This window comes from Scyliorhinus canicula, chromosome 22, assembly GCF_902713615.1.
Source record: "Scyliorhinus canicula chromosome 22, sScyCan1.1, whole genome shotgun sequence".
NCBI lineage: Eukaryota > Metazoa > Chordata > Chondrichthyes > Carcharhiniformes > Scyliorhinidae > Scyliorhinus > Scyliorhinus canicula.
Window position 1 is genome coordinate 21349119 of NC_052167.1, and position 24799 is coordinate 21373917.

At 51.9% G+C, this 24799-nt stretch overlaps 1 protein-coding gene across 3 annotated transcripts in view; it reads left to right on the forward strand.

Moving 5' to 3' along the window:
• Nucleotides 1-24799, forward strand: part of LOC119956102 (microsomal triglyceride transfer protein large subunit-like) — an 86066-nt gene that overhangs the window by 12595 nt on the left and 48672 nt on the right. For all 3 annotated transcript variants that reach the window (XM_038782963.1, XM_038782964.1, XM_038782962.1), the window contains exons 5-7: nt 1296-1412; nt 10724-10863; nt 13551-13698. In XM_038782963.1, coding sequence (XP_038638891.1) covers nt 1296-1412; nt 10724-10863; nt 13551-13698 — 405 coding nt within the window. The remainder of the gene's footprint in view (nt 1-1295; nt 1413-10723; nt 10864-13550; nt 13699-24799) is intronic.

Consider the following 24799-nt stretch of genomic DNA (forward strand, 5'->3'; position numbering starts at 1 on the left):
GAGCGGCAGGGTGACACACTGGTTAGCACTGGTGCCTCATCGCGGCAGGGGCCCGGGTTCGATTCCGGCGTTGGGTGACTGTTTGCACATTCTCCCCGTGTGTGCGTGAGTTTCCTCCGGGTGCTCCGGTCTCCTCCCACAGTCCAAAGATGTGCAGGTTAGGTGGATTGGCCATGATAAAATTGCTCCTTCGGGTCCAGAGATGTGCAGGTTAGGTTACAGATATTTGAGCTGGTTGGGCAGCGGTGTGGGCCTAGGCAGGGTGCTCCTTTGGAGGGTCGGTGCAGACTCGATGGGCCGAATGGCCTCCTCCTGCACTGTATGGGATTCTATGAGGAAACATGTTTTTACTCAGTCGGCATAATTCAGCGTGCACTGCCTGAGAACGTGGCGGAAACAAGTTGGGTAATGAGTTTCGAAAGGTAGCACATGGAGGGAAAAGATTTGCTGGTCTGTCAAGCCAGAACAGGGAAGTGGGATCAATTGGACAGTTCATTCAAAATTCCACCTGGGACACAACGGGAATGAATGACTACTTCTGTGAGTCAGCGTTCTCTGAATCATCCGAGGCCTGCACATGAACACATCCAGGGGAGACTACGGGGGATTTCTGTCAGGGTCTAGATTCAAGGCCGAACTCAAGTTGTCGGTCCTTACTTGAGGCATGAGCAGTTCTGCCAATTGTCGAGGGCAAAATCAATACATCGTGTGTGTGAGTGAGTGAGTGAGTGACAAAGCTTTCAGAGCTGATTGTGTGACCTTTAAAGTTTAATTCTTTTGCTTACTAATAGTGGTTGCCTGTCCCAACTGCCAGTTCTTTAGGGGGTGAGCTGGGAGCTGTATAACAAACAGGGTGCTTCCTGGAGTGAAGCTGACCCACTCGAGGACCTAAAAAAAAAAGATAAACATCTGCAGAGAGAGGAACCGGAGTTAACGCCTCAGGTCAACATGGGGTTCAGATGAAAGGTCATCAACCTGAACTAGTTTCCCCTGGCGGGAGAAATCCAAAGCTTGTCTCCCATTTTTCTCTCAGGGAGGGTCTTCGGGCTGTTGAATTCTCTTCCCAGGAAAACAACGGCAGTAGATTTGTTTTGATTTACAAGAGTTATGTGGGGCGTACAGGGTGTTTGGGCAGGACGGAGTAGGCCCAAGCAGGCCTAACTCCTGCTCCTGACTATTGACTTGCTTCTATTTTCTGTTTTTTTATTTAAGATTTTGATATTTTGCTTTTGTGCCATTAAGGGCAGACCGATTGGTTATCGAACCCATCCTCTCGAACCCATCTTCTTTTTCAGGTCGACGTGTCTGGCAACTGCAGAGTCACCTACAAAACGGACAATGACCAGGTGACCAAAATCAAAGACCTTCTCAGTTGTGAGAGACCGGATTTTGTATTTGGAGCATCCAATCGGGTATGTTCCATTTCACTGATTAGCTGATGTAACTCTGAAGGATTTTGCTTTTACCAGTACCAATTTGAGTGTCAGTTTATCTCAGCCTATATCCCAGTTACCGGACGCACAAAGGTGAAGTAGATCAAATGAATGAAATTTAAAATGAAAATCGCTTATTGTCACATGATTCTGAAGGAGAATCACAATCTCATTCCACAGACGCTGCCCGACCTGCCGGAACCTTCCCTTCTGCCATTTTGTGTTTTTAATTCAGATCTCCACCATCCAGGGGGTCTCGCTTTTTATTTTGCTCCCTAATCAGGAACTCGGGCACTCACAGTTTGCTGGCAATCAAAATTAACAAGTGGAAAATTACAGACAGTTGAGCTTTAACCTCCAGAATCCAAAGTCTTTATATTAATGAAACCTTCAGGACTTTCCATACAATTCCTACAGTGCAGAAGGAGGCCATTCAGCCCATCGAGTCTGCACCGACCCTTCGAAAGAGCACCTTACCTGGGCTCGGTTTCCCGCCCTACCCCCTTAACCCTGCGCATTGATCACGGCCAATCCACCTAACCCACATATCTTTTGACTGTGGGAGGAAACCGGAGCAACCGGAGGAAACTCACGCCGACACGGGGAGAAAGTGCAGACTCCGCACATAGAGTCGCCTGAGGCCGGAATTGAACTTGGGATCCTGGCGCTGTGAGGCAGCAGAGCTAAGCACAGGACCACCGCGCTGCCCGACACGGTGTATGGTTCTCAAGCCAGGAAACTCTGCTGGCAACAATACTAGCAAGAAAACAGTTCATTATGAAAAATGAAAATAGCTTATTGTCACAAGTAGGCTTCAAATGAAGTTACTGTGAAAAGCTCCTAGTCGCCACATTCCGGCGTCTGTTCGGGGAGGCTGGTACGGGAATTAAACCGTGCTGCTGGCCTGTCTTGGTCTGCTTTTTAAAAACCAGCGATTTAGCCCAGTGTGCTAAACCAGCGCTCATAGAATTGAAGTCAAATCCCATGTGGAGTCGAGGTCCCAGGTTCAATCCCGGCCCCGGGTCACTGTCCGTGTGGAGTTTGCACATTCTCCCCGTGTGGGTTTTGCCCCCACAACCCAAAGATGTGCAGGGTAGGTGGATTGACCATGCGAAATTGCCCCTTAATTGAAAAAATGAATTGGGTACTCTAAATTTATGGGGGCTGGTTTAGCACAGAGGGCTAAACAGCTGGCTTGTAATGCAGAACAAGGCCAGCAGCGTGGGTTCAATTCCCATACCGGCCTCCCCTGAACAGGCGCCGGAATGTGGCGACTAGAGGCTTTTCACAGTAACTTCATTGAAGCCTACTTGTAACAATAAACGATTATTTGGATAGTTAGAGGCTTTTCCCCAGGGTAGAGGGGTCAATTACTAGGGGGCATAGGTTTAAGGTGCGAGGGGCAAGGTTTAGAGATGTACGAAGCGAGTTTTTTACACAGAGGGTAGTGGGTGCCTGGAACTCGCTGCCGGAGGAGGTGGTGGAAGCAGGGACGATAGTGACGTTTAAGGGGCATCTTGACAAATACATGAATTGGATAGGAATAGAGGGATACGGATCCAGGAAGTGTAGAAGATTGTAGTTTAGACGGGCAGCATGGTCGGCACGGGCTTGGAGGGCCGAAGGGCCTGTTCCTGTGCTGTACTTTTATTTATTCTTCGTTCTAAATATTAACCCGGTGAGGAGATTCATTGTACAGTTGAGAGAGAGTTGGGACAATGGCTAATTACTCGAATTGCAGGGAAATAGCTTGTGGTGTCTGACAAGGACCTACAATGAGGTGTCACCATATTTATTACATAGCCCAATGGTTCTAAAATGTTTTTGGCCCTGTACCCCTCTTCAGAAATATATTTTTTGGGTACCCCTATACCCTGTTTCTTTTCCAACAATCCAACCAGGTAACAAAGGATCTGTTCATTTCTCAATTGACCCAGGAAGACAGCAATGGGCAAGAGTAGGGGCACCGAGGTGGGGTGGCTAGGGGAGGGGGCATCAGTGACGAAACCTCCAGAAACGCATCCAACCAGAGTTGGCAACAGGATGTCTACAACCTGCGTCACTGAAAGGCTACGGGCAGTTCTTCTACTGAACAGTATAGAACATAGAACATAGAACAGTACAGCACAGAACAGGCCCTTCGGCCCTCGATGTTGTGCCGAGCAATGATCACCCCACTTAAACCCGCGTAACCCGTATACCCGTAACCCAACAATCCCCCCATTAACCTTACACTACGGGCAATTTAGCATGGCCAATCCACCTAACCCGCACATCTTTGGACTGTGGGAGGAAACTGGAGCACCCGGAGGAAACCCACGCACACACGGGGAGGACGTGCAGACTCCACACAGACAGTGACCCGAGGCCGGAACTGAAGCCGGGTCCCTGGCGCTGTGAGGCAGCAGTTCTAACCACTGTGCCACCATGCCGCCCTAAACAGGTATGAACAGTTAATTGACAGAACACAAAGGAGCAGATATCCTGACCATTAAACTCAAAACAAGACCATTCGATGGGCACATCCTCCATATCTGCAGTTCTAATGTTCCTGGGTGCTGAATGGGTTCACACTGATGCAAGGTTAACAAAATCAGTGATATAGTTGGGGTGGGTTGAGTGTTTCGATGTGAAGCTTACTGAATAGAAGCCTCACACCGTCAGTAAGAGAGTTGAACAAAGGTGTCACGTCCAGGAAACAGAGATGGTATTCCAAGGTGTCCACCTGTTTTCGGAACTCATTACATCGACTCTGCATTTAGATGGATCACGACAAGTCTGAAAAGTCTTCAGCCCATTCAAGTTCACAGTTGCGACAACTATGTATTTTTTTGCATCCCGTCTTCATGTTAATTACAAAACGCGCATTTATGAAGCACCTCTAGTAAGTGGACATAGTCCCAGGTGACCATCGGCTGCTTTCCCCTTTGAGGGGCAGAGAGCTGACTGGTGGTGATTTAACCTGAGGGTCACCGCACCTCAGACGAGGGGCGAGTTTGTGAAGGCGGGGTCTTCATGAATAACCTCAGCCGGGACGGGAATTGAACCCGCGCTGTTGGCTTCACCTCCACACTCCCCAAAGCCTGATCCGCCATCTACAAGGTGCAAATTGAGTGTGTAATGGAATCCTCTCCACTTGCCTGGGTGAGTGCAGCTCCAACAACACTCAAGAAGCTCGACACCATCCAGGACAAAGCAGCCCCGTTTGATTGCTCCCCCTTCTACCATCATGCAACCTCTCCACCACCGACCCACAGTGGCAGCCGTGTGCACCATCGACAAGATTCACTGCAGTAACTCACCAAGGCTCCTCAGGCAGCACCTTCCAAACCCACGACCGCTACCATCTAGAAGGACAAGCGCAGCAGATACCTGGGATCCCCACCATCTCGAGATTCCCCTCCAAGTCACTCACCATCCTGACTTGGAAATGTATCGGCCATTCCTTTACTGTCATTGGGTCAAAACCCTGGAACTCCCTCCCTAACAGCACAGTGGGTGTACCTACACCTCATGGACTGCAGACGGTTGAAGAAGGCAGCTCACCACCACCTTCTCAAGGGCAATTAGGGATGGGCAATAAATGCTGGTCTAACCAGTGACTCCCATGGTGAAGAAATTAATTAAAAGAAAGAGGCATCTCATAGGTTTATGGGGCCGCAGGAGATCCGAGAGAAAGATACAGGCGATTTGGAAGGTAGGGTGAGAATGTACCCGGTGTGCAGGGGGGTGATTGGGTGAATGGGACTTGTTGTGAGTAAGAACATGACATAAGAGCACTGAATGACCTAAGGTTTATGGGAGATCAGCCTGCGATGTATTGGGAGGATCACACCTGGAGGTAACAGAAACATGGCTGAGGGTTTCTGCAGTGGATAAGCTGAGACGGGGAAGGAATCAGGCGATGTTATGGAGGCGTAAACAGGCGGTCTTAGCGACGGTTCAGGCATTTGATTGGCAGCTCTGATTCTGCGTTGGGCTGTTTCGGGGGGGGGGGGGGGGTGGTGAGGGATGGAGTGGGTGGCTCGGGAATGAAGTTGCGGCGGGGCCCGAAGAGATTGGTCCCGGTATTCCCAAACATTCAGTCGAAGGAAATTTCTGCTCATGTTGTGCCGGCCAAGCAGTGTGCCAATCCGGAGATGACGGAGGGGCAGAGCTGGGCTGTGGCGAGATAGGACTGGGTGTACATGGGGAAAAATGACCCTGTGCATTCCTTTGATGTCGCGGAGGTGTGGTGTGAAATAGACAGGGGATTGATTCTCACTGGGCGGTGAGGAGGGGAGCAGCATTAATGGAAGGGGGAAGAGAAGGTGATTCCCTGGTTATGGGCTAGATAGTTACTGAACGGGAGCTGGCGGGAACAGGGCCGATGGAGGAGGATGGAATTCCTTGCCCAGTGAAGCAGTTGAGGCTCCTTCATTACATGTTTTTAAGGTAAAGATAGATAGTTTTTTGAAGAATAAAGGGATTAAGGGTTATGGTGTTCGGGCCGGAAAGTGGGGCTGAGTCCACAAAAGATCAGCCATGATCTCATTGAATGGCGGAGCAGGCTCGAGGGGCCAGATGGCCTACTCCTGCTCCTAGTTCTTATGTAAGTCCTGTTCACCCCAGTGGTTAGCATTGCTGCCTACAGCGCTGAGGACCCGGGTTCGAATCCCGGCCCTGGGTCACTGTCCGTGTGGAGTTTGCACATTCTCCCCGTGTCTGCGTGGGTTTCACTCCCACAACTCAAAAGATGTGCAGGGTAGGTGGATTGGCCGCACTAAATTGCCCCTTAATTGGAAAAAATAATCGGGGACTCTAAATTTAAAAAAAAAGTCCCATTCACCCAATCACCCCCCCTGTGCGCCGTGTATATTCTCACCCTACCTTCCAAATCGCCTGTATCTTTCTCTCTGATCTCCTTGGGCCCTATAAACCTCTGAGTTATCTGTTCCTTTTAATTCATTTCTTCACCATGGGTGTCCCTGGTTAGGCCAGCATTTATTAGGCACCGCAAGTTGCCCTTGAGAAGGTGGTGGTGAGCTGCCTACTTGAACCGCGGCAGTCCATGTGGTGTAGATACACACATGCCAAAAACTACAGTGTGTAACTAAGCCTTTATGGCTGCAATACACTGCAGGGAAATACAGAGATTAAATAGGGCTCCCTGTGCCAGAATGATAATTGCAAAGCACCTGGGTGTCCCTGAAATGAGGGTTAGCCATGAACTTTCTACCCTGAAACATGACTTTGGAATAAAGTGGGAATAGCGCACACAGCAGCTCTTGCAATGGAATGTGGTATGCCCCCAACGGTGACCTCCTGAAGACATCAAAAGCCACCAACATCTTTCCCACTAACAAGTCCTCCTGTCGCAGCCACAGCTACAAAAAATGTTTCAATCTTTATTACCCCGCTTGCATTTTGCAGGGTAGATCTGTCGAACCCGAATGTTGGGCCAGGGGGGGAGGGGAGGGGGAGGGGGGAGGGGAGGGGGGAGGGGAGGGGGGAGGGGAGGGGGGAGGGGAGGGGGGAGGGGAGGGGGAGGGGAGGGGGGGGGGTGCAAAGAAACAACAACCCATGACCAATAACCAGGGCAGCAAGGACACGATTCCAATGCGAACGGCGATTAAAGCCTTTGTTTTGGAACGGCACCAGGACTGGTCAGCTGTGCACGAGGAATTTATAAACGAGAAGGTATTGACCCGTTAAACACATCAGGAAATTCATCTGAGGGGGTGGTGAGGAAGGGTGGACGTCATATCAATCGCATCATGGCCTCTGCCCAACATTATTCTACTTTACGCCAATGGCCAAGACAGATTTTCTGCCCCTCTTTCAGTTTCGTCCATTTTTCTGCTAAATTACCCAAATGCCAGGCAGTGTTTTGCGAATATATTTTAAAAATAAATTTAGAGTACCCAATTATTTTTTTTCCAATTGAGGGGCAATTTAGTGCGGCCAATCCACCTAACCAGCACATCTTTGAGTTGTGGGGGTGAGACCCACGCAGACACGGGGAGAACGTGCAAACTCCACACGGACAGTGACCCAGGGCCGGGATTCGAACCCACATCCTCAGCGCCGTGAGGCAGCAGTGCTAACCACTGAAATGAAATGAAAATGACAATCGCTTATTGTCACGAGTAGGCTTCAAATGAAGTTACTGTGAGAAGCCCCTAGTCGCCACATTCCGGCGCCTGTTCGGGGAGGCTGGTACGGGAATCGAACCGTGCTGCTGGCCTGCCTTGGTCTGCTTTCAAAGCCAGCGATTTAGCCCTGTGCTAAACAGCCCCAGTTCGCCACCGTGCTGCCCTATGTTGTGAATATTTATGTCCAATTCCTTCCGCTTGATTCCTTGGAACTGGATCTTTCCTGTTAAAGTGAGAGGTAGCTGGCAAGTGGCATTTGTGCCAAACAAGTGCCAGGCAATGGCCATCAACAAGAGAGGATCTAATCACTACCCCATGACATAATAACGGCATTACCACCGAATCCCCCATCACCAACATCCTGAGGGTTGCCATTGACCAGAAACTGAATTGGACCCAGCCATACATATACTGTGGCTATCAGAGCAGGTTAAAGGCTAGGAATCCTGCGGCGAGTTACTCACTTCCTGACGCCCCACCCCCAAGGCCCCTTAGTGTCCAGGAATGTGCAGGTTAGTTGGGGTTACGGGGATAGGGTGGAGGAGTGGGTCTGGGGGTGTGTGTCAGAAACAGGTGACCAGACCCTATGAAGGAAGATTTGAGCAATTCAGCTTATTTTGCGCTGTGGGAGAAGGGGGGTGGGGGGGGGGGGGGGGGGGGGGGGAATATAAAGATTAAGAGGAGGCAAATTAAATTGAAGCAAGCAGGCCGTTTATTCTGGGGCAGCCAACACCGAATGGGAGACCACTACCGTGGACCTTGCAAGCCTTCAAGCAGGTTAGAGACTGGGACTAAGAACATTCCTTCTCAGAATATGAACAATTTGTGGAATAAATTCACGGAAGGGATTTTTTTGCATCAGGACGAATTGAAAGGGTAAATCCTAGTTGAAAAGTTGGATTGAAGGGAAAAGGATCTCTTTTTGTTATTATTAATAACCCCCCCACCCCACCTCGCTGTGAGCTCAGGCATTAGTGGGTGACGTGGGAGGGAAGTCATACTGGGACACTGGGTCGCCATGGTGGCTGTGACATTTTCCTATACTATGGAGTGCTTCGCTCCCTTTCCAATGAGGGTTTAGTTGATGCTTCCCTCTGGTGGCAGGAAGTTGCTCCTGCAACTTTGCGGCACCAGCCAAGTAGACCACACGTCCCTCCCAAGCCCTGACTGCTGAGCTGTTCTGTCCACCCTTGCCTGGATGTGCTTGAGCACTTGTTTCCGGAACCTTCTCAGCAGCGTGGTGCGACGGCGGCCAGGCGTGAAGCTCATGCGCTCGCCGGACGCTGTCCTGTGAACAGTCCGTCCTCCAACTGAAAATGCATCCTCGCCTCTGCCCCTCGACCCTCCGCCAAGCAACCAGCATCCCATCCCATCGCAAAGGAGTGGGCAAATTGGGGATGGGCAGCAAATGCCAGCCTTGCCAAAGATGTGCCGGTTAGGTGGATTGACCATGCTGAATTGCCCCTTGGTGTCCCAAGTCTAGGTGGGATTGCGTAGGGTGGGGGAGTGGGCCTAGATAGGATGCTCTTTCAGAGGGTCGGTGCAGACCCGATGGGCCGAATGGCCTTCTTCTGCGCTGCAGGAGTTCTGTCGATTCTGTTGCTAACGAAACCCACAAATCCGGGATGATTTTGTTGGAAACTAACTGCCACATTGCCGGCACCATAGACGTCTTCAACCCCCTTTCCCCTATCTGTGCTCCCTATGGGTATAATCTCAGCGATTGGGAAGTGGCTGGACCCCTGGCCACTTTCCGTCAACGCTCAGTTCTTCGGTCAGTCGACATCAATCCCCAAGACGGTGTGAATGAGAGAAGAGGCAGTGGCGTAGTGGTGTAGTCACAGGGCTGGTAATCGGGCGACCCCGGGGCAATGCTCTGGGGTTTGAACTTCACCAGGAATGCAGTTAAAAATCTAACGCTGATCATGAATCATGATTTAGGGCAGCACGGTAGCATGGTGGTTAGCATAGATGCTTCACAGCTCCAGGGTCCCAGGTTCGATTCCCGGCTGGGTGTCTGTGTGGAGTCTGCATGTCCTCCCCGTGTGTGCGTGGGTTTCCTCCGGGTGCTCCGGTTTCCTCCCACAGTCCAAAGATGTGCGGGTTAGGTGGATTGGCCATGCTAAATTGCCCGTAGTGTAAGGTTAATGGGGGGATTGTTGAGTTACGGGTATAGGGTGGATACGTGGGTTTGAGTAGGGTGATCATTGCTCGGCACGACATCGAGGGCCGAAGGGCCTGTTCTGTGCTATACTGTTCTATGTTCTATGTTCTATGAAGCCATAGTCATAAAAACCCACCTGGGTTCACTCATGTCCTACAGGGAAGGAAATCTGCCATTGTTTGTGTTCCTAACCATAAACGATGGTCGCCACAACTGAGACTAGCTTTATATTCCAGATTTATCAATTGAATTTAAATTCCACCAGTTGCCCTGGTGGGATTTGAAGACATGTGTCACCTCAACCTCTAGGTTACTTGTCCAGTGGCATTGCCACTATGCCATTACCTCCCCATGGAGGCAGCTCCGAGAACTTTCACTAATTTGACTCCTGAGAGGAATGGGTTGCCTTATGAGGGAAGTTGGAACAGGTTGGACCCTAATTCTTTGTAGTTGAGGAGAATGAGAGATGATCGTATTTGGGGCAGACCAGATCCTGAGGGGACGTGACAGAATAGATGCTGAGGAGGCGTTTCCCCTCACAGGGGGGGGGTATCTAAAATCAAGGGGCACAGTTTCAAATAAGGGGTCTGCCACTTAAAATGGAGGTGGGGCAGAATCTCTTATCTCAGAGGGTCGTTAATCTGTAACAGTGCTGTGGAGGCTCGGTCATTCAATGTGTCCCAAGGCTGCATTGTGGTTCTGGGAAACAGGCAGGCGTGTGAAGTTGAAGCCAGGTTCAGGTCGCCCATGATCTTATTAAATGGCTGACCGGACTTACTGGAGGGGCTGAATGGCCTATCCGCGCTCCTGTATGTTCCTGTCGACCGCAGCAGGCATTCCCCAACCCAACTGCTTAATTCAAAGAAAGGGTCAGGGGAGGCAATTCAGATCTTCCACCGCGATGTGCATTTCAGAAGCTTGGAAGTCCTTCAGTTTGCCGTTTAGTTAAAGCAGATGTTTGATAAACAGAAAATGTTGGCCTTTCATTCAAGGTTTTGGGAGTTCAGTGGCAGCCCACCTGTAAAGGCCTTTATTCTGTGGAGAACGGTGTTATCAAAGCAGCTGTCAGTGAGGAGAGTCACGTGGTCAGCCTCAATCTTCAATCGACGGTCGGTGCCAAGATCAGCTCAAGGTTTGCCAAATTTTACTTGCTCTTGTGTGTGGCTGTGGAATGGAGGGATAAAGTTTATTGTGAAAAGGGTGGTGCTCTCCCATGGAAACGATACAAGCCTCATTTGCCCTTTTAGATAACGGCGTTGTTCAAAGATTAAGGAAGTTCTCCTGATTTCCTGGCCAACATTTATTCCACAACTAAAATGACAAGAAAGAGTATCTGGCCCTTTCCTCTGTGTGTATGTGTGTGTGTGAGTGTGTATGTGTGTGTGAGTGGGTGCCCTTACTGTGCACAAAATGGCCGCCAGGCACCCATTATTACAACAGTATCCACACTGAAAGCACTCTATTGGCCGCAGAAGGCTTCGGGATATCCTGAGGTCACGAACGGTGCTAGATAAATTCCTTCTCCGATATTACTCGGGGGTCGCCGCAATGCTGGTAGTTTGCTCTTCTGCGTTTCCTCCTTAATCGCTCATTCCTCTTCCAGTCTCTCGCCACTGCACTGAACTGCTCTGAGGCCTTCCCCTCCTTCCTGCCAACAGTCCCGTCTCCATCACCCACCTCTACCCCCCTCCCAGTCCCCTCTCTATCCCTTCACAGCGGCAAGGCCACGTCAATCTCCTCTTGGCTGCTTCCTTCGATGCTCCCACAATCTTCACTGACCCCCTGATTTGCGGGTTTCTGACATTTGTCCCTTTCCATCGCCCCACACTCAGCATCCGCATCGCAGTGTCATCGAGTGGCTCTTCCCGCTGTTTTCCACGTTTGTCACATCGCTGGACCAGTAATCCAGAGGCCCCAGGCTTATCGCTCTGGGGACAGGTGTTCAAATCCCACCCCGGCAGCTGATGGGACTTGAATTCAATCAATAAAATCTGGAATTAGAAGTTAGCCTCGGTAATGGCGACCATGGCTCTGATTGTATTGTAAACCCACGCCCTTTAGGGAAGGAAATCCGCCGTCCTTACCCGGCCTGGCCTACATGTGACTCCAGGCCAACAGCGATGTGGTCAACTCTTAGCTGCCCCTCGGGGAAGTGGCAGAAAAAGGTCATGGGCAAACGGGGATGGGCAATGCCAACCTTGTCGGTGGCGCCCACTTTTCTGTGATTGGATAAATAAACGACCGATCTTCGTACGCCAGCCTCCCAGCGTGTCTCTCCAGATACTCCGTCACACACCAACTTTAATGCTGTAGCTGAAGTCATTTCACTTGACACGGCCGGGGGGAGCTGGCAGACAGCTGGCAAATGGTGGCATCCTGCTCCACTTCCTTCAGCAGCAGCAGTAGTTTGCGTGAGTGGAGAATGAGGTGCGGAAAACGCCAAAGATGAGGGTCGGGATTCTCCGGCGGCCGGCGGATAAACGGGATTGGGTGGAGAATCGATTTCGACACCGAAATCGTGGCCGGCGCCAGTTTCGCGGAAAATCGCAATTCTCCGGTGCTTCAACAATGCCGTCATTGCGCTCCACTGCACACGTTCAGTGACACCGCTGTTGGCATATCATTTGCGGGCCTGACCCGGAATTCTCCGGGGCATCCGCGATCCTCCGTCTCCACCGGGGGGGATTTCCCGGTGGCGAGAGGGGAGGGGGGGCAGCCAGGAGGTGAGCCTTAGGGTTGGGGTGGACGGGCACGGAACACCACTGCCCCAGCCTGCCTACTGCGCACGCCACTGACTGCCCGCTGTGAACCTAGTGCCACAGGTCTTATGGGTGTCCGTCCCCCCCCCCCCCCCCCCCGGGCCACCCCTCCTAGGTGCCCTCTGGCCCCAGCCGACCCATCAATATGATGGACGCGCTCCAGGGCAACCAGTGCCATCCTGTTGGCTGGGATGAGTGTGTGTGGAGAGCGGAATGTTGATACGCGGCTGCAGCTTGTCACCGTTCTCCATTGGAATCGATCGTGTTTCACGCGGCGCCGGTTCGAGCCCCTCCACGGTCGCTGAATCCTCCAGGTGCGGTGGCAGGTTTGCTGTGGTAGAATTCCACTAGCCTTCCTCCAACCTCAACACGAACGGAGAATCCCGCTGAAGGCGCTTTTGTTCTTTATTTGTTGCCCGGATTTGTAGGGCAGGGAAAACTCCGGGCCGGATATTGGAACGTTTGTCCGTCTGTCAGAACGCGGAGAATTGAGCAGCACTGCAAAATGTTGAGAGGCTGCTTGGGTTGCTAATCCTCAGGTTTGCAAACACGGCAGCACGGTAGCATTGTGGATAGCACAATCGCTTCACAGCTCCAGGGTCCCAGGTTCGATTCCCGGCTGGGTCACTGTCTGTGCGGAGTCTGCACGTCCTCCCCGTGTGTGCGTGGGTTTCCTCCGGGTGCTCCGGCTTCCTCCCACAGTCCAAAGATGTGCAGGTTAGGTGGATTGGCCGTGATAAATTGCCCCTTAGTGTCCAAAATTGTCCTTAGTGTTGGGTGGGGTTACTGGGTTATGGGGATAGGGTGGAGGTGTTGACCTTGGGTAGGGTGCTCTTTCCAAGAGCCGGTGCAGACTCGATGGGCTGAATGGCCTCCTTCTGCACTGTAAATTCTACGATCCGTTTCACGCCACGTTGTTATTTAATTCCCGGAATCTGTGTGTTTCGTGCGCCCCTTGTTCTGAATTCGGCCAAGTGCGTTTTTGTGCTCCACGTACCGACCGGGTGAAAGGTGCAGTTATCGGAAGTCATTCGATTGAAACAATTATTTCCCACCGTAGACAACACCTTTTCTACTTGACCTCAGAAGAAAGGTCTGTGGAATTTTCCGGGAAAAATCTTCAGGAAGTGCTGGACAACCTTGGGATCCACACCCCCTTCCCTCTGACTGGGAACCTGGTGAAGGGGCCCTGCAAATTGTGCACGTCTGTAAGTACCCACAGTGTGATCTAACATTGCAAGTTTGTTTGCTAACTTTCTTTTACAGAACTGGCCTTAATTACATCTTGAACCATGGCCTGTGTGAGCCGCTATTATTAATATCCACAATATCGGGCAGCACGGTGGCCAAGTGGTTAGCACAACCGCCTCACGGCGCTGAGGTCCCAGGTTCGATCCCGGCTCTGGGTCACTGTCCGTGTGGAGTTTGCACATTCTCCCCGTGTCTGCGTGGGTTTCGCCCCCACAATCCAAAAATGTGCAGAGTAGGTGGATTGGCCACGCTAAATTGCCCCTTAATTGGAAAAAATAATTGGGTAATCTAAATTTAAAAAAAATATATCCACAATATCTGGCGACAAATGACACCAGCGTGTATATATTGTTTCTTTGACATATTAAAAGAACCCCAGGGGCTTTCTATGAGTGTTCACAACCAACAGAAGGATAGTGTCGGAAAAAAAATTGAAGTTAGATTCGCTCGGGCGATACCAGTTAATATTCTGACCAGAGCTTGATTGAATCAATGTGGAAACATTTCTGGTTTTTCCACCCGCTCTCGATGAGGTGATGAAGGAATGAGGACCTTTGGTATTTTGTATGTTTTCTACCTCCCACTCCAGGGGCTCGAGCGCACATTCCAGGCTGACACCTCGAGCGCTGCACTGAGGGAGCGCTGCACTGTCAACGTCCTTCAGATGAGGCGTTAATCTGAGGCGCTGCCTGTACCCGCTGGCACGAGGTGGATACAAAAGACAATACGTGGTGGATCCCTCAACGACACAAGGATAAATTATTTGGTCATTACCTCACTCCTGTTTAGAGAACCCCCAAGTGTATCATGGAGTTCACCTGACCCACAGCTTTTAATAGATTGTGGTATGGGGAGCACACGGCCCACTCTACAGGTGTGGTACAGCAGAAATGGAAAAGTATTTTTTAAAGCAAAACAATGTTTATTCTATGAACTCAAGTTAACCTTTTTAAAACATACAGTGAACATCTTAGCAACCATTAATTCAAATACAACCGCTAAAGAATACAACACTAATTAAACCTTTAAGCTTTCCTTTTTAACATCCATGAGACTTAAAACACCTTTTACCAGAAGCACATCAGGTTAAAGTCACTACTGTTATTAGTTTTAAATCAGCAGGATCGATTTGCAGTCTTTAGATTACAGAGAGAGATTCAGACACCTTCTGACTGTGACTGCAGCTATCCAGCTCTGAAAATGATACTAAAACACGCCCTGCAGCCTGCTCAAAAACGAAAGTAAAAAGCTGACAGACAGCCCAGCTCCACCCACTCTCTGACATCACTGCAGTTGTAAACACGGTAGCCTTGTGGATAGCACAATTGCTTCACAGCTCCAGGGTCCCATGTTCGATTCCGGCTTGGGTCACTGTCTGTGTGGAGTCTGCACATCCTCCCCATGTGTACGTGGGTTTCCTCCGAGTGCTCTGGTTTCCTCCCACAGTCCAAAGATGTGCAGGTTAGGTGGATTGGCCATGATAAAATTGCCCTTAGAGTCCAAAATTGCCCTTAGTGTTGGGTGGAGTTACTGGGTTATGGGGATAAGATGGAGGTGTTGACCTTGGGTAGGGTGCTCTTTCCAAGAGCCGGTGCAGACTCAATGGGCCGAATGGCCTCCTTCTGCACTGTAAATTCTATGATAAACACTCATTTCTTAAAGGTACTCCCACTACAGATATTTATATACACACCCATTTATATACACCCATTTCTTAAAGGTACTCTCACATGACAGACTGCTAAGTGCTGTCTCATTGTTCTTCATTTCAACAGGGGTTACAGATCAACCATATGGCTGAGATTGTGAAAGGGCCTTTTTTTTTTATTTGTGGGATGCGGGCATCGCTGGCTGCTAGCATGTATTGCCCATCCCTAAATTAACTGTGCGGCCATTTTAAGAGCCAACCACATTGTTCTGTGGACCTGGAGTCGCATGTAGGTCAGACCGGGTTAGGACAGCAGATTTTCTTCCCTAATGGACATGAGTGAACCAGATGGCTTTTTACGACCTTCGTATCTTGGCCATCATTCGACCATTTATTGAATTAAAATTCCACCAGCTCTTGTGGTGGGATTCGAACCTGGGTTCCCAGAGTATTACGCCTGGGTCTCTCGATGACTGGTCCAGACACCACTCCGCCACCTCCTCACCACCCCGCCACCACCTCACCACCCCCATATATATTAATGCAAATCTTTCTTTCAATGGACCCTTACGGTAAATAATTCTATATTTCTGCTTTTTAATAAGTGTTTACCTGAAAGTCAAGAACCTGCTCTCCAGTCCTTAAAAGACCCTTGTAATCTCTCCGACTGATTTCCCAAACAATGCAAGTTCTCTTCCGCTGTTAATCGCGACGGGCTATTTAAATACTGGAGGGGGGGGGGGGGGGGGGGGTGCTTGCTGCCCGTGAGGCTCCGCCATCAGGTTTCTGACACTCGCGTCATGATAGTCCACCCCGGGGCGAATCTAACTTCACCTTTTTTCCCTGACGCCAACCATATTGCTTGACTAAAATGACCGCCATTTCATGATTGTTTGGGACAATGTTGCTGTCGCAAAATAGCGTCTTTCGTACCACGTGCAAATCGAACAAAAGAAGGAAACAATGCATCAGCGGAATGATGTTTAAATCCATTTATTACACTGTTACAACACAATTGATGGGAGACAAACATTATTCGAACGCTGAAGTGCTATTATCTGAAAATGTCGATTCTTCGCTGAGTAAAATGAGTGTGTGGTCAGTAGTGTGTTCTTTGAGGACCCGGGTTTGAATCCTGGCCTGGGTCACTGTCCGTGTGGGAGTTTGCACATTCTCCCCGTGTCTGCGTGGGTTTCGCCCCCACAACCCAAAAGATGGGCAGGTTAGGTGAATTGGCCACGCTAAATTGCCCCCTTAATTGGAAAAAATAATTGGGTACTCTAAATTTATATTTTAAAAAAAGAAAGAAAAAAAAAAGTAGTATGTTCTTGCCAAGGATGAAAGTTTCTGACTGAATACTGAGTAGGAGGGAGCACAGAATCGAAACAACCTTGGTCCCTCCGTGTTACTTGCCCTTGTGTTTTTTTTCCCCTTGTCATTGTATTTGTGCCAATGAAATTTTGTAAAGTCAGATGCAATCTTTGAATTAATTTGAAAGCTTGCATCTTGAAGTCTTTGTCCGGCTTTTGAGATGGAAGCTGTGATTCGAGCTTTGGTAGCACTTGTGAAGTGTTATCATTATGTTCTGTCTGAAGCTCAACTAATATTCCGTTTTAGAAGTGGCCTTGGAGGTTCTTGCCTGAATTTTGTTCTATTGCCTCTTGCTTTATCTCTTTCCCCTCTTCCCTCCACACCCCCCCCCCCTCTACCCCCCCATCCAAGTCAGTCCTTCAATCACATTTATTATTCCGGCCATTGACAGTTGCCTTGAAGTGCATCACCTGCTGCGTTACAAGGTGCAGACCTTGGGTTGGCAGTATCAGTTGGTCTGGTCCATGGGATGGAGAATGATGATGACCCGCTCCATGCTAGGCCCTGTTGCTTCGCATCCACACCATCAGCTCCCAGCCCTGCGCCTCCCTCATACCTGTCTGACAGGGAGCCGAGGCAGTTTGGAATGTTGGTGAGCAGGTGTTTGTCGTGCTATTTACAGTGGGACGCGGCCTGCTGCCCTTCCTGCCCGGTGACCTCGATCCCCTTTGGCGGCCGTCCCCTGGAGGGACCGGGCCTGGATGGGCCTAGCTGCCTCCTGGGTGTCACAGGTGGTGTGGTGCCACCCTGTTCTGCCCGCTGAGCGTCGGACGTGCCCGGGACAGGTGGGGAGGGGGGGGGGGATTCAGCGATGCTGCGTCGTTCCGTCACCAGCGTGGGCCCCATCACCTCCTCCTCCTCCCTCGGCGTGTCCAGAGCAGGTTAGAACGGAACCGGCGGGACTCGTTTTCTTTTTACACCGCTCGGCCCATCCGGGCCGGAGAATCACGGGGGGTGCTCCGTGGAACGTCCCCCGACCGGCGCCGCGCCGACCACGCTCTACAGGGTCGGAGAATCCCGCCCCAGGTAACAGCGGGAAAGAATCTGTTTTTTGAACCTGTTAGTGCGTGTTCTCAGACTTTTATATCTTCTGCCCAATGGAAGAGGTCGGAAGAGAGAATTTAATAATCTTTATTGGTGTCGCAAGTAGGCTTACATTAACACTGCAATGAAGTTACTGTGAAAATCCCCTAGTCGCCACGCTCCGGCACCTGTTCGGGTACACAGAGGGAGAATTCAGAATGTCCAATTCACCTAGCAAGCACGTCTTTCGGGACTTGTGGGAGGAAACCGGAGAACCGGGAGGAATAATCCTGGTCCCTAGTGCTGTGAGGCAGCAGTGCTCACCACTAAAGTAGCAGCGATCAGAGCTCAGGCCGCGGTTATAGACAGTCTCCACCAGTGGCATAGAGAAGATAATTGAACCTACCGCATCCAAGCTCAATGCCGGTACAGAGTTAGGAAATAAACTGTGAGCAGGTTGGAGGGAGGCTGCCATGGGATATAGGCTGGATAAAAGAGTGGGAGAGGTGGGTGAGAAATGGTCTACAGTGTGGGGAAATGTGGGAAAATATCACATCGGTAGGAAAACATAGCCTGATTTCTTTTTTTTTTGAAAGATGAGTGACCATTTCTCAGTTGATATGGAGAGGGTATCTGGGTGTCCTTGTACATGCACCGCAGATAGTTAATGAGCTGGCAGAAGAAGCAATTAGAAAGGAAAATAGTGTGTTTGCCTTTTTGCAGGTTGCTAAGAATAAGGAGGTCTTGCTTCAATTCTGTAGAGCTTTGATGAGACCACCCGGGGAGTTCAAAGAGCATCTTTTGGTCTCCTTATTGAAAGAAAGATACACTTGCCTTCCAAAGGGCAAAGGTCACTCGATTAATTACCAGGAGGAAGGGGTTGGCCTGCGAGGAGGGATTGAATAGAACAAGCCGCTGTGTCCCTTTGCCGTCTTGAAGAATGAACAGCGGCCTAATTGAAATGCATGAAATTCGTGGAGGGTTTGGCAGAGTAGATGTCGAAAGGCCTTCTAGCTTGACAGGAGGGTTGAGAACCCGGGCCTTTAGTTTCAAAATACGGGAGAGGCTATTTAGGACTGAGAACACGGAGGATTACGAGGGTTTGGAATTTTCTACAACAGCAACCTCCATTTGGCAGCAGGGTAGCATGGTGGTTAGCATAAATGCTTCACAGCTCCAGGGTCCCAGGTTCGATTCCCGGCTGGGTCACTGTCTGTGTGGAGTCTGCACGTCCTCCCCCTGTGTGCGTGGGTTTCCTCCGGGTGCTCCGGTTTCCTCCCACAGTCCAAAGATGTGCGGGTTAGGTGGATTGGCCATGCTAAATTGCCCGTAGTGTCCTAATAAAAGTAAGGTTAAGGGGGGGTGGGGGGTTGTTGGGTTACGGGTAAAGGGTGGATACGTGGGTTTGAGTAGGGTGATCATGGTCGGCACAACATTGAGGGCCGAAGGGCCTGTTCTGTGCTGTACTGTTCTATGTTCTATTTCATTTGCACCTTTAAAAATTGCCAATCCTGACAAGCTGCTTCCCCAGCGCATTATCAAACCACATTTGATAGTAAGCCATGTAAGAGGGTTTGAGTATAGGAATTGGGATGTTTTACTGTAATTGTATAGGGGCATTGGTGAGGCCACACCTGGAATATTGTGTGCAGTTTTGATGTCCTTGTCTGAGGAAAGATGTCCTTGCTATGGAGGGAGGGCAGCGAAGGTTTACCAGGCTGATTCCTGGGATGGCGGGACTGTCATATGAGGGGACACTTGAGTCGGTTAGGATTATATCCATTGGAGTTTAGAAGAGTGAGATGGGATCTCATAGAAATTTCGAACAGGATTGGACAGGGTAGATTCAGAAAGAATGTTCCCGATGGTGGGGGAGTCCAGAACTCGGGGTCAGAGTGTGAGGATAAGGGGTAAACCTTTTAGGACTGAGGTGAGGAGATATTTCTTCACTCAGAGAGAAGAGTGGTGAATCTGTGGAATTCACTACCGCAGAAAGTAGTTGAGGCCAAAACGTTGTGTATTTTCTTTTTCTTTAAATATTTTCTTTTCATTTTTCCAATTAAAGTGAAATTCAGCGTGGCCAATCCACCTTCCCTGCACATCTTTGGGTTGTGGGGGTGAGACCCACGCAGACACGGGGAGAATGTGCAAACTCCTCACGTACAGTGACCCAGAGCCGGGATCGAACCCGGGTCCTCGGCGCCGTGAGGCAGCAGTGCTAACCACTGCACCATCCTGCTGCCCCTACGTTGTGTAATTTCAAGAAGGGATTAGATCTCGCTCTTGGGGCTGAAGGGATAGAGGGATATGAGGGGAAGGCAGGATCAGGGTATTGAACTTGACGATCAGCCATGATCATAATGAATGGCGGAGCAGCTCGACGGGCCGAATGGCCTCCTCCTGCTTCTATTATTTATGCTTCTCTGTATAAGGGAAGCATGCATGACTTGAAAATAACGGGTGCGATTTAGCTTGAGGAAGCGGCTGGGAACCCCCCCTCACCTCCCCTCTACTTGGCAAGGCTCCCCCTGGGCCCAATCCTTGGCAGTGCCAATCTGGTCACCCTGACACCCTAGCAGTGCCCGATTGGCCCTGCCCTGTCCCCAGCCACCCGGGGATCTCCAATGGCCTCGGAGACGCTCCAGGTGCTGTTACGCCTGCCCCATGTTGGTGAATCCCGAGTGCTGGATGATTGCAGCGAGGGGGAGATGCTGATGGTTTCAGGCAGACTGAGTCAGGCGACTCACGATCGGCCCGGCGCCTGACACGAAGCCCGATTTGGAGCTTGCACGCCATTCATCCATTGCCCCCGGATCCACGCCGGGCACAATGGGGTTGATGAATTATGCCGAACCGCTTTGAATCCTGGTCCAATTCATCCCCAGCTTCAATCTTTCGCCTGTACACTGGGAGACCTTGACTTCCTGTGTGCAGTGTCACAGGAAATGAAAATGAAATTAGAAATCGCTTATTGTCACAAGTAAACTTCAAATGAAGTTACTGTGAAAAGCCCCTAGTCGCCACATTCCGGCGCCTGTTCGGGGAGGCTGGTACGGGAACTGAACCGTGCTGCTGGCCTGTCTTGGTCTGCTTTAAAAGCCAGCGATTTAGCCCAGCCGAGTATGTGTGTGTGCATTTTTGCATGTTTGTGTGTGTGTGCATTTTTGAGTGTGTGTATGCGTGTGTTTTTACAATTGAGTGTGTGCATTTATTTGTACATGTGCATTTGTGTGTAAATGTGCGTGTACCTGCTTTTGTCTATGTATGCACGTGTTTATGTGCACGTGTGTATTTTTGAATTTTTGCGTGTTTTTGAATTTTTGCGTGTTTTTGTGTATGTGTGTGCATTTGTGTGTGTGTATGCTTTTATGTATGTGTGTGTGTGTATGTGTGCGCCTATTCATAACCTTGGGATGTCCAAAAGTGCTTAACCATCCGATGAGTGTTCAGCTGCTGTATTGTGATTGGCAGCAGCCAGATTGCAAGTTCAGATCCCACAATCGCAATGTGATAACGAGCAGATAGTCAGTTACTGTGTTGCTGATTCAAGGATCTACATTATCCCCCCCTCCCCTCCCCCTCCCTCCCCTCCCTCCCCTCCCTCCCCTCCCTCCCCCCTCCCTCCCTCCCCCTCCCCTCCCCTCCCCCCTCCCCTCCCCTCCCCCCTCCCCTCCCCCCTCCCCCCCTCCCCCTCCCCTCCCCCTCCCCTCCCCCCTCCCCCCTCCCCCCCTCCCCCTCACCTCCCCCTCTCCCCCCCTCCCCTCCCCCCTCCCCTCCCCCTCCCTCCCCTCCCTCCCACCTGCCCTCCCCTCCCCCTCCCTCCCCTCTCTCCCCCCTCCCTCCCCCTCCCTCCCCCTCCCCTACCCCTCCCCCTCCCTCCCCCTCCCTCCCCCTCCCCTACCCCTCCCCCCTCCCTCCCCTGCCTCCCCCCTCCCCTCCCCTTCCCCCTTCCCTCCCCCCTTCCCCATCCCTCCCCTGCCTCCCCTCCCCCCTTCTCTCCCCCCTTACCCTCCCCCCCCCCCCCACCCCCTCTACTTCAGGATCTTCTACATTGTCCTGAGATGGCAAACTGGGTTTAGCCTCACATCAGAAGGAGGGCACCTCCAGCAGTGCAGCAACCGTTTCGACGAGGGGGGGACTTGAACCCTTCTGTCTCAAGCAGGCACGCTCCAGAATGGCGCCTCGCCCAACTGTGCCTAACCCTTCCCCGCAGTACCAAATCTGACCACAATGGGTTGGATGGCGAAATTCAGTCGGGCAGGAATTATTCACCCAGTGTTTGTACAATGAGACATCAGCATTGTGAACAGCTACGACCAGGGCCGGCTCAAGGCACCGGCAACTCGGGCAGTCGCCCGGGGCGCCATGTGCTCGGGGGCGCCAGAGACTCGGGTCCCGCGCATGCGCAGTTGGGCCGGTGCCAACCAGCGCATGCGCGGTGGCCACCCACCCCCAGGGCGGCCCCCCGGCTCGGTCCGCCCCCCCGCTCAGGTCCGCCCCCCCGCTCAGGTCCGCCCCCCCGTCCCGCCCTCGGGTCCGCCCCCCCTTTGGGTCCGCCCCCCGCGTCCGCCCCCCCGCGTGTCCGCCCCCCCCTCGGGTCCGCCCCCCCACCCCGCCCTCGGGTCCGCCCCCCCTTCGGGTCCGCCCCCCCACGTGTCCGCCACCCCCTCGGGTCCGCCCCCCCACCCCCCCCCCGGGTCCGTCCCCCCCTCGGCCTCGCCCCCCCCTCGACCTCGCCCCCCCGCCCCTCCTCGGCCTCGCCCCCCCGCCCCTCCTCGGCCTCGCCCCCCCGCCCCTCCTCGGCCTCGCCCCACCCGCCCCTCCTCGGCCTCGCCCCCCCCCGCCCCTCCTCGGCCTCGCCCCCCCGCCCCTCCTCGGCCTCGCCCCCCCCGCCCCTCCTCGGCCTCGCCCCCCCCGCCCCTCCTCGGCCTCGCCCCCCCCGCCCCTCCTCGGCCTCGCCCCCCGTCCCTCCTCGGCCTCGCCCCCCCGCCCCTCCTCGGCCTCGCCCCCCCCGCCCCCCCCCCCCCGCCCCGCCCCCCTGCCCTGCCCCCCCCCGCCCCCCCCCTGCCTCGGCCCCCCCCTGCCCCCCCCCCTCGGCCCCCCCTGCCCCCCCCCTCGGCCCCCCCTGCCCCCCCCCTCGGCCCCCCCTGCCCCCCCCCTCGGCCCCCCTGCCCCGCCCCCCCTCGGCCCCCCTCGGCCCCGCCCCCCCCTCGGCCCCCCCCCCCCCCCCCCCCCAAGGGCGCCGAAGTTCAGCTTGCCCGGGGCGCCAGCAACCCTAGAGCCGGCGCTGGCTACGACAGGGAATATCTTTAAGACTTGGCACATGGGAAAGTTACTTAGGGCCTAGCTGGTTCCTTCTTTATATGTTCGTTCAGTTCAAAGTTCTGAGATACATTTCAAGTCCAATCTTGTTTTGTCTTTTTCTGCCATGTGGTTTGCAACTAAAGTCCCAGCGACTCGTTTAATATTTTGGAGAGAGCTTCTTTAAGCTTTCACAGCCTCATCTGCTTTATTATTATTACAGGGGTAAGATTTCCCTTTTTGATCTCTTTATTAAATGATTAAAAAAATAAGGGGGGGGGGGGAGGCGAGTAGGTGCGCCATTACCTCCCAAGACACTCGCATATGTCGCCATTTTGCATTAGTGCAAAATCGGGTCCGTGACCTGAGGTGAAGGCAGGTGTATAGAGTTCACAGGTCAACCAGGGTTTCCACTGAATGGTCAGACAGACTCGATAGGCTCCGCGGCCTACCCCACGGCCTCACCCACCATCCCAACGTTCCCAACGGGTCAGCCAGCTCTTCGTCCTTTGTGGGACCTGGCGGCTGCGGAATGGCCGCCGTGTTTATCTCCACGGCGGCGGCCGCCCCATTTTGAAAGCAGTCAGTTCCGCAAACGTGCCAGCTGACGAAACCTTGGAAATTCTGGTGAAAAAGCTTCAAAGCCCACAAACCAAAAGACAGCAACTCAGTAAGCAGCTTTCCGTCGGAGAGCGGGCCTTAACACGAGGCTCTCGAGCCAAGGCCGCCACTTCAAAGCAATTAAATTTGTTAAATTCATCTTTACTACAATAGATTTCAGCATTGCAATTTGTGTTTTAAGTTTAGGGCTCATAATTCAGTTGGTTTTACAGCGTAACTGAGCCAGCTGTTTAAAATCTATGTGTAGAAAGTAGTTAAAGCGCAATCAATCAGCATTGGGAAGGCTACAGAGGGGTCATTATATCTTGGTTCTGTACCTGTCCTCTCCTTTTGAGGTGGTAGAGATCACGGATTTGGAAGGTGCGGCCGGAGGAACCTTGGTGGGTTCCTGCAGTGCATCTTGTAGATGGTACACACGGCTGCAACTGTGCGGCGGTGGTGGATGTGAATGTTTAAAGTGGTAGATGGGGTACCAATCAAGCGGGGCTGCTTTGTCCTGGATGGTGTCGAGCTTCTTGAGTGTTGTTGGAGCTGCACTTAGCCAGGCAAGTGGAGAGCATTCCATCACATTCCTGACTTGGGCCTTGTAGATGGTGGATAATCTTTGGGGAGTCGGGAGGTGAGTTACTCGCCGCAGGATTCCCAGCCTTTGACCTGCCCTGGTAGCCCCAGTATTAATGTGGCTGGGTCCAGTTCAGATTCCGGTCAATGGTAACCCCCAGGATGTTGATGGTGGGGGATTCTGTGATGGTAATACCATTGAATGTCAAGGGGCGGTGGTCATGTCCTCTCTTGTCGGAGATAGTCATTGCCTGGATATTGTCCAGGTCTTGCTGCATATAGTCACGGCCAGTTAAGCACTGCATGTTCAACAACCTACAAGAGTGGAATTATTTTTTCTTTGAACTGTAACACCTTCTGGTGTAATATCAAAACAAAACTCTAAGATAGAAGATAAGAGACAGGTCTTAGTACCGAGAAATAAATTAATTGCTAAAAATAATTACTATAAATAGGCCCAGCTCCACCTAAACATTTGGGCTTCTTGTAAGTACAGAGCAAGAGTTGGCATGAGAGGGAACATAGAACATAGA